Source organism: Nyctereutes procyonoides, unplaced genomic scaffold (assembly GCF_905146905.1).
Source record: "Nyctereutes procyonoides isolate TBG_1078 unplaced genomic scaffold, NYPRO_anot_genome, whole genome shotgun sequence".
Lineage (NCBI taxonomy): Eukaryota > Metazoa > Chordata > Mammalia > Carnivora > Canidae > Nyctereutes > Nyctereutes procyonoides.
Window position 1 is genome coordinate 5,888,511 of NW_026575041.1, and position 18,984 is coordinate 5,907,494.

Consider the following 18,984-nt stretch of genomic DNA (forward strand, 5'->3'; position numbering starts at 1 on the left):
TTGCTGTGGCTCAGGCAGTGTCTCCCTATGGCAGTCTGGTCCCACTCAGCCTCACATGCTCTCCAAGGCTACAGGATGAGCCAGTGACTTGGCTGTCCCAGGTATGGTAGACCCAGCGGTGAACATCATCAGCTCAGCAGCCAAGAGTGTGCTGCTCAAGTGAGGCCTATGTGGAAGCCAAGAAAGAGGACTTAGCTGAGTGGCTCTACCGGCGTGGGTCTGCCCACTGGTGGTGATGTCTTCCTGATGCAGCTGACCACAGGCACCACCTTGTGTCAACATGCAATGCTGTCACTGAGGCCACCTGTGCTTTGGTCCCTGCCCGCCCAGCCCACGGTGTGGCCTTCCACATACACAGTGTATTGCCAGCTCTTTCATGGCCATTTTCATCAGCTGGTACCAAACAGAGCTGGGTGTGCCTGAAGTGCTCGTGTTTGAGACTGACAACCTGATGCTATGAAAAAACGAGAAAAGTGGTGCTGTGACTGGTGGAGGCAGCACGGCATGGTGTCTGCTTCCGCTTGCTCGCCCTTTGCACCTTGTACAATTTGAACAAGAGATTAAGTGGGAGCTACAATGCACCCATGGGTAAGGAGGATACCACCCAAAACTGCCATTGCAGCAGGGTTTCCCGCCCATGGCCCTGCATGACACCAGCAACCTGTGCAACCTTGACAAGCTGGTGAGAGAGATCTTGGGCTACTGCACCTGCCCAGACCAGTATCCCATGATCAAAGTCTCAGAGGGGAAATACCCCGTGGGAGACTCCAATCTCCTCACCTTTGTGCGGGTGATGAGGAGCCATGTGAGGGTATACGTGGGTGGCGACTGGGATACTCCGGAGCACTTCTGGGTAAGCATGACCCTTGCTGCTCTTTCTTGGCCCACCACCCACCCCCACCCAGGGCTTGTACCTTCTTCCCACAGAAGGTGTCGCCCACCCTCAGCCCTTGCACTGGCAGACCAGCCCCTGGGGGTGAGCGGTGGAACTCCCCACCAGAGGTGACACAGCTCAAAGGCAGGATAAGAGACCTCCCTAAGGGCCTGGGACCAGCTGCACCCCCATCCTCATTCCTGCCGCTCCTCTGAGAACAGCACCTCCTTAGCCTCCTCAGCCCAGAGCAGCCCCAGTGGTGTCAGCAGTGAACTAGGGAGCAGCCTGGCCGGCGGCTGACCACAGGCATCCGGCATCCCCAGGACGGCCCTCAGCCCCATACAGCCAGTCCTGAGACCATCTGGATCAGGGGCGGTCCCATGGAGCCCCAGGAGGCAGGGGAGCCCAAATGTTGGCCCTTAGCCCTACTGGGCCAGGCTGGGCCAGGAGCCAGAGCTGTGAGGAGCAGCCGTGCTGCTGGTGCACAACGACCAAGACCGGCAGCACTTGTGGGTGCCCTGGGTCAGGGTCAGTGGGGGCTCAGGCAGAAGCAGCCCCCAGACTCCCTGGGCTAACAGCCCTGCAGCCCCCTGGCCTCTCCACATCTCCAGCCTGTCCAGAGTTGGGAACCACACCAACTAGTATCTTCTATACCACCCCGCAGCTTGACCTGAAGCAGGAGCAGCAATTGTTCCAATGCTTGGAAGAGGAGTTCCTGGCCAATGCCCAAGCCCTTGAGGCACTGTTGGCAGGACCCCTACTGGATCAGCTTCTGACCCAGCTCCTGACTCAGTGTACTATTCCTCCAGCTCCTCCTCTTCATTCTTCAGTGTCCTGGGTGGCAAGTGTGGGCAACCTGGGGACTGTGGCTGGATGGCCAATGGGCTGCCCAGGCCCCAAAGCCTAGCCCTGTCCAGCTCTTCCAATGAAGGCAGCCCCTATCCCCATGCCACTGGGCCCTCACTGAATCCACGGAGCCTGGATCCTGGCTTGCTCTGCACTCAGTGAGCCCAAGGGCAGAGTGGGATTCCTGGATGTGGTGAACCAGCCCAGCTGCCCTCAGGCCTCCATTCCTTCTTTTCTTTTTCCTTTGTGGTCTTAACACCTCTGCATCAGGGAGTGCCCCCACCTCTGCCTCTCATGTACCAGACCTCATGGGACCAGACCCCTTGGAACCACATGGCACAATGGGACCTCTGTACATTCCGGTTGGGTGATGAGCGTTCCTGTTTAATTACTAATATTATTGAATGCCTTAGAGGAGGCCAATGAGGACCCTCTGAGGTTTTGTGGCCCTGCAGAGCCTGACAGTAACATATTTTTCTAGCCAAAAGGAAACTAGAAAAAGCATTTGCTAAAATCTTATATCCAGTTGGGACGTCTGGGTGGCTCAGCAGTTGAGCATCTGCCTTTGGCTCAGGGCGTGACCCTGGAGTCCCAGGATGGAGTCCCACACTGGGGTTCCTGCATGGAGCCTGCTTCTCCCTCTGCCTAAGTCTCTGCTCCTCTCTCTCTGTGTCTCTCATTAATAAATAAATAAAATATTTAAAAAACAATTTTATATTCAATTGTGATTAAAACCTCTTAGCAAACTAGGATTACCAGGGAATTGACTTAATCTAATAAAAGCTAATTACCAAAAACACTAGAACCAACATCATACTTAATGGTAAAATGTTGACAGTTTTTCCTCTGAGATTACAAATAAGATAAGGATATTACATCTATTTGTTGTAATCCTGAAGGTATTAGCCAATGAAACTAGGAAAGAAGCAGCAGCAGCATAGGGAGAAGGATTAGAAAGGAAGAAACAAAACTATCACAATTTACGTATAATAAGATTGTGTATACAAACAGAAAAAATTCAAATAGGGAAAAAAATCTTCATAACTTAGAACTGGTACAGACTCCAAAACAGAACAGAAAGCACTGGAAAGGAAATAATAAATTAACTCTATTGAATTCTATTAATGACATCATGTCATGCATATATCAAAGATACCACTAAGTGCATAAATGAAGATATTTGTAATATATATAACTGGCAAAAGGCTTATATCTAGATATCTACAAATCAATAAAAAAAATTCTTATATGGACAAAAGACTTGACCAGGCGCTTCACAAAAAGTATACCCAAATGGCCAATTAATATGAAAAGCTGCTCAACCTCGTTAAAGACTGACAATCCTAAGCAGTGACAAAAAGTGATGCAAGCACAACTCTTATGCACTGCTGGTGGAAATATGAACTGAACAGCTATATGCCTGAATTTTGTTTCTTTTTTTTTTTTTTAAGATTGTATTTATTCATGAGAGACACAGAGAGAGAGAGAGGCAGAAACACAAGCAGAGGGAGAAGCAGGCTACATGCAGGGAGCCTGATGTGGGACTTGATCCTGGGTCTCCAGGATCACGCCCTGGGCGGAAGGTGGCGCTAAACCGCTGAGCCATCCAGGCTGCCCTGAACTTTGAATTTTTGGTATTATCCATCAAAGTTTAACACAAGTACCTGCATGATCCAGCAATTTCACTATGTATATATACCCAACAGAAACGTGTAAACAAATGTATAAAGACTTGCACAAGAATGGTCAGAGAACACTACTTGTAATAGTCTACCGCTGAAACCAACCTTATGTTCATCAATAAAATAATTCTATAAGAGAATATCACATAGCAATGAAAATGAACTAAGCTATATGTAAAAACAGATAAATCTTATAAATGATGTTAATCAAATGAAGGCAAAGAAAATATGTGCTGTAGTATTCTACATACAGCAAGTTAAAAAGAAAGACAAACTCATATAAGGAGAGAGCTGCTAGTGCCTGGAATGGAAAACGCAGGGAACTTCTAGGAGGCTGGCTATATCCTTTCTTTTCGTCATGTTAGTGGCCACATAGGTGCAGTCAATGTATCACTGAACTGTACACTTCTGCAATGTGCATTTTTCTATATAAAGGTGTAAAAGTACAGTGGAGGAACCTACAAGAACTCTGGTTCATGAGCCACATATGATCCTACAGAGTATTTAGTCCAATTTTTTCATTTTAAAAATGAGAAAGCCCAGAAAAATTCAGAGAGTTGTCCAAGGCCACACAACAAATACATGAGAGCACTGCAATAGGAACCAAACACCAAACAGAATATTTTATAAATTACTTCCTTAGAAAATCTTGAACACATAGTTCGCTGCCAAGCCCAACTCCTAATATCATCTGTACATCAATGCTTCCAACCATGTCGACAACAATTATGTAAGTGAATCAGAGAACAGAGGAAAAGAAAGAAAAGGGGAAAAAAGGGAAAAGGGAGAGGATTAGAGTAAGAATGAAATGAAGAGTATCTAAGAGATTTGTAATTTTAAGAGGCTTACCTTTTTGGCCTCAGTTTCAAATATATTTGTTCTAGAAATCCAGGCCCATATCCAGAGCTTAGAATTCTCCTTCTGACAGGTATTACAGAGAACTCTTGGGAACTTCTTGGGAAACCTGTTCTTGGGTCTGCTTAGTCTCAGTGCACAAAATAACTTAATCTGGTCTTCCCATTAGCCCTATCTAAACCAATAGGAAATACAACCTAATATGTAGGAAGAGAAAGGTCGTCTACCCCAGAACCATTCTTTAATTCTATCTTGGAGGAACCCTGTCAAGGGCTATTTTGTAAATCTTTTAACAGCTCTTAAATGTTAATCATAAATTTCAAAAGAAAAAAAAATAAATTTCAAAAGAAAACCATGACTGCAAGCAATAATAGCCACCAAAATCACTACCAATTCTTAACAAGGCTGCAGTTTGCATAACATTTTTTACATCTTTAGTCTTATAATCCTTTCAGCAATTCTATGAGATAAATATTTTTGTGTGCCTGTACTACAGATAAGAGAACTGAAGCCAAGAAAGGTAAAGCAACTTACCAAAGGTTACAAAGTCAGGGATGGGCAATGGTGATAACTTCAAGGGCTTGAACTCCAACATGGCTTCTTTTGTATGTATTGTGCCTTCCCCATATTGCAAACTATGTGAATATGCCAGTGACTGATAGATGTCATTAAATGCAAATTTGTTTTAAAGTAGGTTAAAAGAAATAACCATATCAGTTCCATTAAATGTATCAGTCTATGTCTTGGATGGGAGCCCTCAAACACTATATGGTGTCTGAGGACTTAGAAGAATGAAAGGACACAGACCAGAAGTCAAGAGACAATGATTCAAATTCAGACTCTGTGCACTACAACTATGCAGCAGGTAACCTTGGGCAAATTGTTGATTGGTTAAGCCTAAGTACTAGTATTGTATAGTGGAATCAGAGCTTCAGTCCCAACTCAGCGATGACCTTGAGAAAGTTACTTAATCACTGTGAACCTCAGTTTACAGTCTACTAAGTGAAATATGTATCTACCTGAAAGGCTGGTATATTTCACAAACATCAAAGTTCCTAATATTCTGTGTGGTAGTTAATAGGCATTCAATAAATAGTAACTGGGTTATTGTTGTTACTATTTTATGGTTATTATTATATAATTACTATTTGTTATTACTACTAGTATTCTTTATTATTGTTATTAATTTGAAGATCAACTAAAGTAAGGAAAATGTACATGTTTTATAAGCTAAAGAGCTTTACAAACATGAGTTATCATTAACATAAGAAAGTTTCAGAGTAAAATTTCCTAACTACTAAGACAGAGAAACTGTGGCTGAGAAGAAAGAATCATTCTGATGTCATGTAACTAGGGATCACAAGCTTGAAGAAACAAAGTGGAAAAAGAAGCCTACAACCTCACCCATCCTAACTTTAACCCTATCTTCAGCCTAGTCCATCTGGCTTTCTGATAGCATGGGAAATGAGGCTGACATTGCCAAATCCTATGGTGCAGTACAGCCATCCAGGTTCAGCACAAATCGTTGGCTTACTTATTTTTTTAAAAGATTTATTTTTAAGAAGCACTTCTCATTGGTTCAGCTGAGCTAATCTGAGCTCAAGGCAGTAAAACACTCCAAACTTGGGAGAGAAAAAACACTGACGTAGTCCAGTTTTAAAATTAACTTTGCTAAACTCTTCCCAAGCCTGGAGAATTCCACTTTGGTTGTGAAAATTCAGCCAGAAGAAGATTCCAAACTAAATGCTGCAGGACTTATTAGAATAAACCAAAGGCTCCAGATCCTAACCACAGGTACCAGGCTTTCCCACATAGAATTCTGTAACCCAGCACCACATATTTATTACAAGCCTTCAACTACAGCTTCTTCCAATTATTTATGCACTCCCTCAGGCACACACTGAAGCTGTGCTGGAGGTCAGCATTAGGTAATGCCCACAGACATTCTAGCCATTGCCAGCTCAAATCTCAACCACTACTGCAGGCCACAAAGACTCTTTTTTCTCGTTTCCCAAATCTCTTTAGAGACCTAAAAGTGCTCCCTTGGTAATTTTGGCTCCAAAAGTCTGGGTAGGACCTAGGCATCTGTTATTTTTTAAGAGCAACATGAGTGAGTCAGATGTGTAATCTGTGTTGAGAACAACTAACAGAGACAGTAGGTTATACTGTGACAGATACTTTAGGAAGACTTCGTTCCACACTCATCCCTGCCACTTTCCAGTTGTGCGATCTCAAGCAATTTAATTTTCTCTAAACCTCAGCCTCCTGAACTGAAAATGACTTGTGGGCATCAGATTAAAACAAGAAGTGAGTTAAAAAATAAAACAAAACAAAAAACCCTCATATTTATAGTGTTTTACAGTTTAGAAAATGGTTTTATATCCACTATGTCAAATGGCAAAAGTCTACTAATGATAGAAGTGACAGGAATTACAATTCTTCCCACTTTACAGAGGAGTATACTGAGGTTAAAACAAATTGGTAAGAGGAAAAGATCACAGAATAAACGTCAGAGATGGGACTCAATCTTGGGTCTCTAAGTCCAGATCTAGACCATTTCTGGGCTAAATACTTTTAGTATGGGCATAGCACTTCAAAAAACTGCCAACACTGCTTTGTATCGTGCTAGGACTAAGTGAGGCACAAAGCAAAGGTCAATGAATGCTTATTGGTTGAAAGATAGTATCAACAAAGCATAAAATTAAGCTGAACAAAGGCTCCAAACAAAAGGGGTAAAAAAACTTCACTTATTTCATTTTGATGTATACATTAATTACAGACATCTTAAAGCAAAAAGGTGACACCCACATGCTCAGGGCATGCGTAGAAAAACTATAAGGGATGAAAGAGAGGGTAGTAGATTATTTCACAAGAACTTCTTAAAACTCTATGCTTTCTAACATCTATGCTTTGAATTCACAGAGAAACTGCTTTGATCTTGAGCTATGTGATTTATTTTCAGAACAGATCTGGCCTAGGATCACTCAGTGAGAGTGTCCAAGAAAAATGTCTGGGTTTACAGCTTTATTGCTAAAGTACTTTACAATGGCCTAGTTTCTTTCACCTACATATACAACCCAATCTGACTTCATCTTCATAATCTCATTTGTATTATTAATACAGGATTTCAAAACTATAAGAGACCTTAGAGTCTACTGGTTTGACTCTAGTTTTTTGAAGGCACTTTAGTCTACAGAGAATTAACTGACCCAAATAGGACAGCCAATTTATGATAGAACTTAAGACTACAACTCAGATATTCAGAACCCCACCTTCCCATTCAGTACATAAGATCATTCCTTTAGTTCTCAAGGATGTCTACGGGTTATGCTTCCATCTGCTGTTTTAGACAGGAATATTCTTCTTCTTTTTTTTTTTTTTTTAAAAAAAAGAGTTTTACTGGGTAGCTCAGTGGTTGACTGTCTGCCTTTTGGCTCTGGGTGTGAGCCCAGGGTCCTGGAATCAGGTCCCACATCAGGCTCCCCGCAGGAATCTGCTTCTCCCTCTGCCTATGTCTCTGCCTCTCTGTGTGCGTTTCTCGTGAATAAATAAATAAAATCTTAAAAAAAAATTTTTTTAGTTATAAATACATAAAAAGTTTCACTGAGATATAATACACATACAATTCATCCATGTAGTGCACAATTCAGTGATTTTTTTTTTTTTTGTATATTCACAGAGCTGGGCAACCATCCCCACAACCAATTTTAGAACATTTTCATCACCCCCAAAAGAAACTCCACATTTCCTAATCCTATCCACCTCCCCCACAGCCCTGGGTAACCATTCATCTGCTTTTTGCCTATGGATTTGCCTGGATACTTCATATAAATGGAATCATATAAAATATGTGGTCCTTTGTGACTGGTTTCTTTCACTAACACAATGTTTTCAAGGTTCACTCTTGTTGTAGCATGGATCAGAACATCATTTCTTTTTACTACCAAATAATATTTCTTTATATTGATATGCCACATTTTATTTATCCATTCACCAACTGATGGATATTTGGATAATTTCTACTTTTTGGCTATTACAAATTATGCTGCTATAAACATTCCTGTGCAACTACTGTGGACATGTTTCCATTTCTAGGTCATAAGGTAGCTCTGTGTTTAATTTTTCAAGAAACTGTCAGGCTTTTCTAAGTGGTTATATCATTTTACAATCCCCCCAGCAATCTCCACATTCTTGTCAACATTTGTTACTATCTTTTTATTACAGCCATCCTACTGGGTATGAAGTGACATCTCACTATGCTTTTGATTTGCAGTTCCCTGACAACTAATGATTTTGAGCATCTTTTCATATGCTTATTAGCCATCTGTATATCTTCTTTGGAGAATGTCTATTTGAATCTTTTACCCATTTTTTAATTGAGTTGTCTTTTTATTATTGAGTTGTAAGAGCTATTTATATATTTACGATACAAGTTCCTTAACAGATACAGGATTTAAGAAAATTTTCTCCCATTCTGTAGGTTATCTTTTTACTTTCTTGATGGTGTCCTTTGAAGCACAAAGTTTTTCATTTTGATGGTGTCTACAAAGCAGGAATCTTACTACCTTCCTAGTTAGTTGCAAGAACAATTCCAACTTTTTAATTTTATTTTTTTTCAACCTCTTAATTTTAAAAGACCTCTTTACTACATGTAGAAACTTGGGCAAAGACCTACATATAGAGATCAACAATTATGGTTGATAAAGCACAATGTTAAAAATAAGCACACACCTAAACTTAGGGATAAACAAAGTAGCTTTACATGTGGGAGAAGATTCTAGGGCAGGATAACACCACCTAATCATAGCCCCTGCATCTAGAAAGTTGGCAGCTACTATATAAATGAATTACCGAAAAAAAAAAAAATCAGCCAAAAATGAAAACTAGGCAACTTACCCATATCTCTTCTGACTAGACCCCAAAAGAGCTTACACTGAAGGTGGAATAGGGGAGATGGTAAGCACACAAAGATACAAGCCCAAAATAATCAAAATTCTCAATATTCTCATTTCAGTTATTCAACAATCATTTCCTATATGTAATATCACTGCCTATTAGACATCTCTATGTGAAGACCTCTCAAATGCAGTGTCTAAAATTATCTTTTCACCTCAAATACAATGTGTTTAAAGTCACCATCTTTCCTGTTTTCCAACTACCAACCCTCCTGACTTATTCTCTTCCTGTGTTCCTTATTTGGTTCATGATACTATCATCTACCATCTTCTACTGATCCATAACTATGCAGTCATATTTTTCTGTAATATAAGATAGTTTCTGCAATTCACCATTGTGCTTATTATATTTGGCCTACTATTTCAAAATCCCAATTCTGATTTTATCATATAGTCTACTAGCTATTCCTCCCAGCTTCAATAAAGAAATAAAGTGTACTAATATGCAAGTACCTTCTGTGTGGAAGGTATTTAATTAGGAAATTTGCATTTAATTTTCATACAACAACCTTGTGAAATATTATCCCAATTTTAGAGAAATGAAAACCCCAATCTTTCCTAGAGACAGAAAACTAAAAGTCAAGGGAGTTAACTGGTATACCTAAGGTCAGAGAGCTGGTGAGTGATGAATCCAGGATTGAACCAGATCCATCTAAATCAGAAGCTCATGGTAACTATTTATAAACAGAAAACCAACTTCATCAACACAGCACAAGAAAAGGCCCTGCAACCATGACTGAGAATTTCACCTCATATCAAGAACCACTTAAATATTTAAGAAGTTGGGCAGCCTGGGTGGCTCAGTGGTTTAGCACCGTCTTCGGCCCAGGATGTGATCCTGGAGACCCAGGATGGAGTCCCACGTTGGGCTCCCTGCATGGAGCCTGCTTCTCCCTCTGCCTGTGTCTCTGCCTCTCTCTCTCTCTCTCTCTCTCTCTCTTTCTCTGTATCTCTCATGAATAAATATAAATATATAAATATAAATATATAAATTAAATATAAATATAAATATATTTAGGAAGTCAAATAAAAGTCATCAATGTAGACACCCAAACCTCTATTTCACTATCATGTCCATAAGCTTTCAGCTACTTGATCAGATACACTGTTAAAATACTGATTATCCTCCTAGAAGTTTTATCAATAAAAAAGAAAATGAGCCCGCCCAGAACAACCTATTCTTAGTAAATTCATGCTTAGTCCTGCTTCCTTTTCCCAGTGATTACCTGCCCTTCTTACTGATACTTCATCTCCAAATCTAGATGTGAGATGAGGACGTATTAATAAAGAGGAGGCAATCAAGAATCCAGAAAGAAGACATTCCAAAAATGAAACTAGTTTGGAAGAAAAAAATTTCCAAATAAAGACATTTCAGTATTTCTTATATTTTGTGAGTTCATAAAAGCTTTATATTTTATAAAGTAAATATATGGCTTCAGACTGTCCAAACTTTGGCAACATCATAATTATTTTCTTAGAATTTTGCTCAGAAATTGTTCCTAAAAATAAGTCTATTTCCTATTTGACTTGACCTTAGGAAAGAAAGGGAAGTATTTAAGGAAGATAAAGGTATTAAAGGAAAATTAAGTCAAGGAAAGGATAGATCTTTCATCTAAGCTACAAAAAATCTTTTAAGTATACAAATGGTGAGAAAGAAATGAAATACTGTACTTTTATCTCCAGGTAGGATGGATCGGTAAAATCGGTCCTTCTTTTTCTTCTCCTCTGGGTTTGGAGGCAGAGGTTTGGAACCGTGGTTTAGGGTTCCGGCATCTTTGCTGCCAGCTCCAATCATAGTGCTGGTATTTCTCATCGGAGGGGCTGGGGGTTTGTCTTGAATGTCTAGGCCGTTATTTGACATTGTCACCACCACCAGCAGATACTGGAATCAGAGAGAACATAAATCTTATTATTTTTGTGCAAAAGGATACACGTGAAAAATTTTAAAGAATCTAAGTTATACAACTCATCCTCAAAGGCCCAGCCCAAACCCTTCCACTGCACACTGTAACTACTGCTGTCTTATTCAGTCAACAATACTCAAAGATTTAATACCTACATTGTGTCAAGCACTGCTGAAAATTCATAAGGGTCTTGTTATTCTCTACCTAAGGCACTGGAGAGCACAGAAAACCACCATGACGTAATTTTAATGGGAGAAATTTGGCTTAGCTAAATAAGTTTGAATCCCACTGCCACTGACTAGCTTTAGAGAAATTCCTTAACCACTTGGGTTCCATTTATTCATTCATTAAATAAAACTGCTTAACAGCATTCCACATGGTGACCCTTTGCCAACCTCTAATTTTGTAGCCTTAGGAAAATCATTTTCCTTCTCTAGAATGGACTGTATCACTATATCAAGAGTCAGTAAAGCTGACAGTTTTAATAGTTTTATTGGAACACAGCCATTCATTTACATATTATTCATGGCATCTTTCACATTCCGATGACGGAATTGAGTAGCTGCAACAGGGACTATATGTCTGCAAACCTAAAATATTTATCTTGTCCTATACAGAAAAAGTTCACTAACCCTTGGCCTATATCATTTCTCCAGTATCCTCTTCCTCTAATATTTGACCTTGTTCTAAATACACGATGGTCAATGCAGTAACCATCCTGTCATATATGGTGTTGAATTTACTGGCAATCTCCAATGCTTCTAGTAGAGAGAAGGAATAAAATCTTTTTAAAAAGGAAAAAATTCATATCACAAGGTACCAATAATTTTAATGAAAATAGATGTTATTACTTTAAATAAGTAAATGTCCTTGACAAATTGGCAGGCATGTATGTATACAGGATTAATAAAGTCTTATTCTTCCAGGTTACAGTGGAAACATCTTTAGCCATGACTACTTAGAATATAAGCTCCTTGGAGTAAACAAAATAGTGCTTTAGAGACTAAAGTTTCTAATTAAAAAAAAACAACAACATAAACCAATATAATAATCACCAAGAGCTTTTTAGAAATATAGATGCCCTGTTTTGACCTCCATAAATTTTGATTTAATGTAACTGGGTTATGGCCAAAATTCTGTAATTTTAAAAATTAGTGACCCCAGTGCCAACCAGATTTGAATGCCACTGCTTTAGATGTCAATTACTTAAATGCCATGAATAAAATATATGAATCTTTTTTACATTTTCTAATAATTGCAAAACTAAATGACCCTTGTATCCACTTTTTCCATCAATTCTTTCTCCACATGCCATCAGTGAACTAAAACGCAGTACTCTTCCGCTTTAATATCCATCACTGACACCCCAGAACAAAAGCTCAAGTTCCTTACTAACTTAGCCACCACACTAGGACACAGCCTACCTTCAAACTATACCTTGGAAATATCTGTTCTCCTGACCTATTAAGTAGTCTCTCACCCTCCACCCAATCCCCCCAGTGCCTCGTGTCAAAGTTTTCTCCCTCCTCTGACTGATAAAAAAAAATCTTACTCAAACTATACCTTGGAAATATCTGTTCTCCTGACCTATTAAGTAGTCTCTCACCCTCCGCCCAATCCCCCCAGTGCCTCGTGTCAAAGTTTTCTCCCTCCTCTGACTGATAAAAAAAAATCTTACTCATCTTTCAAGCCAAATTCAAATCACCTTTTGTGTCATTCGTTCTAACCTACCTCTTACAAACCAGCAGCTCCTTACTTCTCTCTCTTTTTAAGATTTTATTATTTACTCATGAGGGGGAAAGAGAGAGAAAGAAAGAAAGAAAGAAAGAGAGAGAGAGAGAGAGAGAGAGAGAGAAAGAGAGACACAGGCAGAGGGAGAAGCAGGCTCCATGCAGGGAGCCCGATGTGGGACTCAATTCCGGGTCTCCAGAATCAGGCCCTGGGCTGAAGGCAACGCTAAACCACTGAGCCACCAGGGCTGCCCCTTACTTCTCTTTTTGATCAAAAGAAATGAAGTAAGCAAAAAGAATCTTGTTAATCTATATTAACTCTCTGAGTGGTGTGCTTTTTATCCATTTTTTCTGGTTTCACTTTGCAGGTTTGCCTTTGCTTTTCCTCTCAGTCCCAATTCAGGTCCCTCTGCTCCCTCAAAGGGAATTTCCACGGGCTAAGTTCTCCAGCGTACCTTGCTACTCTGGACTGCAGGTTCCAAAATTATACTCCCTACAGCCACCTGAGAGTCTAAGCAGGCCCTTCCTTGCCCTCTTAGGTCCTTCAGCCCACAGCTTCATTGAATGTAGGTGCCTTTCAGGACCACAGCCCAAGATTGTGCCAAGAAAGACTGCGTCATCACCCTTTCTGATACAGGCTTTTCTTCATTTCTCAATTTTTTTTTTTACCATGCTTGGGAGAATTCTCAGGGGCAGACTTCCACTTTCAAAATTATTCCAAATTATTAAAACCTAAAATCTGTTGTTGGAATACAATGACTGAATCCTCTGTACCACATTCCAGCCTAAGTCATCCAGCCTATGCTTGAAAAGTTCCATTTTTAAGAAGTCTACAGTCTCAAAAGTCAGCCTATTCTATCTTTGGTCACTTCATTTAAAGAGTTCTCACTTATATGAAATTCTATCTATCTCACACTGCACTGTATTATTTGCTTATACATTTGCCTCCCCTTATACTCCTCCTCTGCCAACCCTAGACTAAGAACTCCTCAAGAACAAAGTTCAGTCTTATTTACTTCTCAATCCTCAACACCATGTCTGGCACAGAATAATCAATAAAGATATGCTGAACAAATGAACAAAGAACAAGTAAACAAATAAATGAACAAAGAAACAAAAACTACCTGTTAGTCTTGAATCGTATCTCACAGCTTTTCAGAAAATTCTACTGCTTCTTTCCCAGACTGAACTTTAGATACTTTAAATCCTCTTTCAAAACCCCCAAATCTATTTTCTTAATGCTAAACACTGTCAGTACCTTCAACTATACTCACAGAAACAGTTTTGTACCAAAGATCCTTCCCTCTGATCTTACTTGGACTTGATGTTTCTATACTACATTCCAGCTTCCCTGTAGCCCTCCAATCAGTTCTTTCCTGTAGTTTCCCCATAAGTCTTTACTCTTTCTATACTCCACAGATCCCCTCACTGGTCATTTTGTCCATCTACATTCAGCACAATAATTGGCACATTTTTAAAACTATGCCATTTTATTTTAAGATTTTATTTATTTATTCATGAGAGACACACACAGACAAAGGGAGAAGCAGGTTCTCTGCAAGAAGCCCGATGCAGGACTTGATCCCAGACCCCGGGATCATGCCCTGAGACAAAGGCACTCAACCACTGAGTCACCAAGGCGTCCCAAAACTATGCCATTTTAAAACTTCATTTATAGAAAAACAAGTTCAAAACATCAGTCCTGAGAGGAGAAAGGAGAAACATACTCAACTCTTAAATAAGGAAACCAAACACATCTTAAATCTTCTAACACTCTGTGCAGGTCAAGGATTTGGGAGGATGATAAGCCAATGCCTTCTAACAGGCTGCAGCTAGGCTCAAGGCCAACGTTTGGAATGATAGTTTAGATGGCACCCCTCTATTCTGGACAACAAACTGATATAACAGACAGAAGGAAAGACAGACTGACCACATTTTACCGATGCCCCAGAGGCTCAGGGTTCATAATAATTTATGAGCAACTAATTATACTGAAGTATTAATTATGAATCAACTGAATGGCTCTATAATAAATGCAGGATCACTGTGAAGTTTCAAAAAGGCAAATGGTAAGGCAATATAATAAAAAGATGACTGGATTTAAAACCAAGAGATCTGGATCTAGGTCCTGGTTCTGATGTTTACTAGTTATGGCTCTAATAAAAGTCCCTTCACCTATAGGCTGCAATTTGTTTCCCACTCTATGGTCACTAAACAGATACTGGTGAAGAGGCAATCAAGGAAGGGAAGTGATTTATATCCTCTTTGCTGTAAAAAGCATAAATTTAGGGCAGAAAGAAGGGAAAGAAATACTTTTCAAGTAGCCACTATGTGAAAGGTACTTTACATACTGAATGAAACTGGACAGGGGCCGAGGGAAGGAGTGTGTACACAACAGCTACTTCTTTCTCCTTTACTACATTGGATGCCACAGCCACTAATATAAAAAGGGCCAAGATAAAGACTTTAAGACACACACATAACATCAAAGCCAGAAGCAACCTTAGAGGTCATTTAATCTGACCCTCTCATATACCAGGTAGGAATACTGAGGTCCAAAACACAGAATGAAATTGCTAAGATCATACAGCAATTTAAATGTACAATTGGAACCCATGTCTTCAGACTCTCTGCCAAAGAATTTTCCAACTATACCTGGGGTAATTCTATCCCGTCTATACCTTTTCTGACCTGAATTTTGCTACTCTTGATTTAGGTAAGTCAAATCTAGCCAAAGGCAAAAATAGAATGATATAAACATGTTTGGGCTGGACGTTTACTAAATGCCTTCATGAGGCTAAGTTCCAAAGGAGATAAATAAATTCCTGGTCTTCAAATCAGCCTTATGAAGTTTTGTACACTTTTGCTATCATCACAGCTTCTTCATTTAAGTACAATTCAAATCAATAAATTTTTAATGAGTACTTACATATAAGGTGCCATGGTAGAAACCAGGGACAAAGAGATAAATAGATGAATCTGATCTAACTCTAGAGATTCTCACAGTCTAATATTGCAAGATACACAGGATCTAGAAAACCACAATGCCAGGTCAACTGAATACTACCGTTGAGCAGTACAAATGGTAAAATGTCAGAAGACACAAAAAGGAAAGACTATATTGAATTTAGGTGATTAGTGGGGGCTTCATAGAAGAGGTGATGTTAAAAGCAGGGGCTTAAGGAATAAAGGACTAGTGGTCTTTGACTCCAGACTATCAGAACCCCCTATGAGTTTTTTAAAACACCAGCTGAAGTACTTAGGGGGCAGTATACTAAAATATGTAACTTATTTTGAAATGTATTTTTAAAAATAGGAAAGATTAATAGATGAACACAGGGATGTGATAGAATATGCATGCATGTCCATATATAATTTGCAGTGGCTGTGATAAAGCAAATATATGAGAATATTAATGGTAGAAGAATCTAGGTGGTAGATAAACAGGTATTCACTATAAAATTCTTTCAACTTTGCTGTCCTTTTGAAACTTCTAATACAAAGCTAGCGGGTAGGGGGCAAATACCAATGCTGAGCTCTGATTTAATCAGTCTGAAATAGGTCCAGGCATTTGTATAATACGGGAACCAAAGAAAACAGAGAGAATGATAATGGCAAATGGATGCCAGGCCACTAGAATAGCATACATGTGAAGTTACATGTGGTAGAATCCAACACAAAAATGAAAAAGTAGGACACAGAAAGCCTTTTATGTTCTATAACACATACAGCACTAGTCAGAAAAATGGTCCCTTCTAAGCAGTTCTAGATCTATGCAATGAATGTCCCATGTTAAAAATAAAAGATGACACTTGATTTAAAAAGGCTGTGGAAAGATGACAATGAGAAAAGAGGTGTTGCCTGGAGGAGGGAACCAGCTGCCATCCGTCTGCACTGAAGGCTCTGTGGTGCCTTGAGCTCACACAATGGGACTTGGAGTTTTATAGAGTCCTCTAAACTGCCTAACAGAGTTGCTCAAATTCTAAAAAACAGTTTCCCCAGAGAACCCCCTGGACTAAACATCTTTACAAACAGGATTTCAGCCATCATTTGGCATTGATAGTTTAATAACCATTAACATTAGAATACACTTTGGAATTTACAGAAAACTTGAAAATCGGTTTGGTTTGTATCATTTTTCTCATTCATTCGTGCAAATATTTATTCATCACCTACTGTTTGCCAGGCTGTGCTGGGGATAAAACAGTGAGCAAGTCAGAAAAATTGAAATATCAGAGACACTGCCAAGTTCCCCAGAGCCAGCAAAGACAGATCTCTAAAATAAAGTCTGTGTGACTACAGGACCACTTCTTTTCCTACTACACCACATGTCACTATTTGCTCTAAAGCAATAGGAATGGATATATAACCTGTAATAACCCCTCAGGCCATTATTTAAAATGAAGGAGGGAAAGTAAGAAGAAAAAATAAAACCTACTCCATATATTAATTACATTTGTCGTTCAACAACTCAAAGCAGCTGAAACTGGCATGACCAACACTCCACCCAGAACTGGGGAGTACTGCATGCCCTTGACACCTGGTTATGAAAATCTGATCTTTAATTAAATTGTGCCAAGAGGTTTTCTTTGGCAGGAGCCTGGAATGCTGCAGTCTTGAATTTGCTGAGGGAGGTCCTTCTGAAACGTCAAAGGCACTCCCGCTATGTAGCCTCCAGCCACTTGCTCTGGTGTAGCAACAAGAAAGCAACTGCTGAGGTAGCAGGGAGGAAAACTGGAGGCTGTTTCTGGGCTGTTGGGAAAGCTACTTTAATTTCTGACACTCAGTTTCCTCATGTAAAGCACAAATAAGACTGTGTACTTTATAAAGTTATGAGAATTTAAAAGCATATTATATATAGAAGGACTTAAGCATGCCACCCAGAACAAAATAGATGTCCAATAAATATCTGTTCTTATCCTCCATTCATCTTTCTAGTTTCAGTTCTACTATTCTTTAAAACTTAGTCATTCCAGCTCAATATGCTTTCATGACCCTGCCTTTGCCCACACTGTTCTCTCTGCATAAAATGTCCCAACTTGGGATCCCTGGGTGGCGCAGCGGTTTGGCGCCTGTCTTTGGCCCAGGGCGCGATCCTGGAGACCCGGGATCGAATCCCACGTCGGGCTCCCGGTGTATGGAGTCTACTTCTCCTTCTGCCTGTGTCTCTGCCTCTCTCTCTCTCATTCTGTGTGACTATCATAAATAAATAAAAATTAAAAAAAAATATTTAAAAAAAAAAAATGTCCCAACTTGTCTGCCAATCAAACTCCTACTCATTCTTCCAGACCCAGTTTGATTCACTTACTCTATGAAACCTTCACAGAAGCCACCCTACTTCTACCTTTTCACCAAAATTTAATAGCAGTTTATACATACTTCTATGCAGCAAAGGACAAAACTGAGTCTGATTAATCTCTATGTCTCCAAATCCCACCCAGCACAGACCTGGCAAACACTAGGTAATAAGCAAGGGTTCACTGACTAAGGCAGCCTGGTTCACAGAAAAAAAACATAGGAGCCACAGTTTTAAACCTTTACTTTATAGCTGGGAACCTGAAACCCATAGGGGTATGAAATTTACCTAAGAATCACTCAATGAAATAGTGAGGACATGACTCTGATTATCCTGACCCTCTTAAAAAAAACACTCTTTCTATACTAATTATAATTTGAGACAGAGTGAACAGAGGGCTGTACCTGGAATTAGAGAGTATGAGAGGCAGCAAAGTGAAATGAAAAAATTGGCAGAGAAATTTGAGGTCAGTGACTTAAGCTAGCCCTGTACCTTCACCTTCCTCTCCCCTCCCCAATCACACCTACACATCTTCTTCAATTCTACCACCCTTGCAGATAGCCAATGGAGTTACTTGCAGAAACTAGTATTAAAGCTCTCATAATCCTCGCCCTACCATCTTGGAAAATTTCTGACCTGCAGCCCCAATTAAGCTATTCCCAACAGTTAAGGGAAAAATTCAAATTTAAGCTTCAAACCATTAGACTTCCCAATGGATGCCGTGAACGGAGATCATCACTAAAACCCAAGCCGAAGTCCATACAATCTGAGAGCTGAAAGGAACCCATAAGGCCATTTGGTTCAACCTTCCAAAAACACTGGAATCTACTCAGCTGTCTCCT

General features: G+C 39.8%; 1 protein-coding gene and 1 pseudogene across 4 annotated transcripts in view; one reads left to right on the forward strand and one right to left on the reverse strand.

The window, feature by feature from the left end:
* The window catches only part of PAK1 (p21 (RAC1) activated kinase 1), a 141,877-nt gene that overhangs the window by 56,862 nt on the left and 66,031 nt on the right, over nucleotides 1-18,984 (reverse strand). For 3 of the 4 annotated variants that reach the window (XM_055320768.1, XM_055320766.1, XM_055320767.1), the window contains exon 2: nucleotides 10,884-11,094. In XM_055320768.1, the coding sequence (XP_055176743.1) occupies nucleotides 10,884-11,073 (190 nt within the window). In that variant the 5' untranslated portion in view covers nucleotides 11,074-11,094. Of the gene's footprint in view, nucleotides 1-10,883; nucleotides 11,095-11,748; nucleotides 11,772-18,984 lie in introns of those variants that run through there. The other variant, XM_055320769.1, reaches the window with a different exon arrangement.
* Nucleotides 104-1,882, forward strand: LOC129506564 (GAS2-like protein 1; annotated as a pseudogene).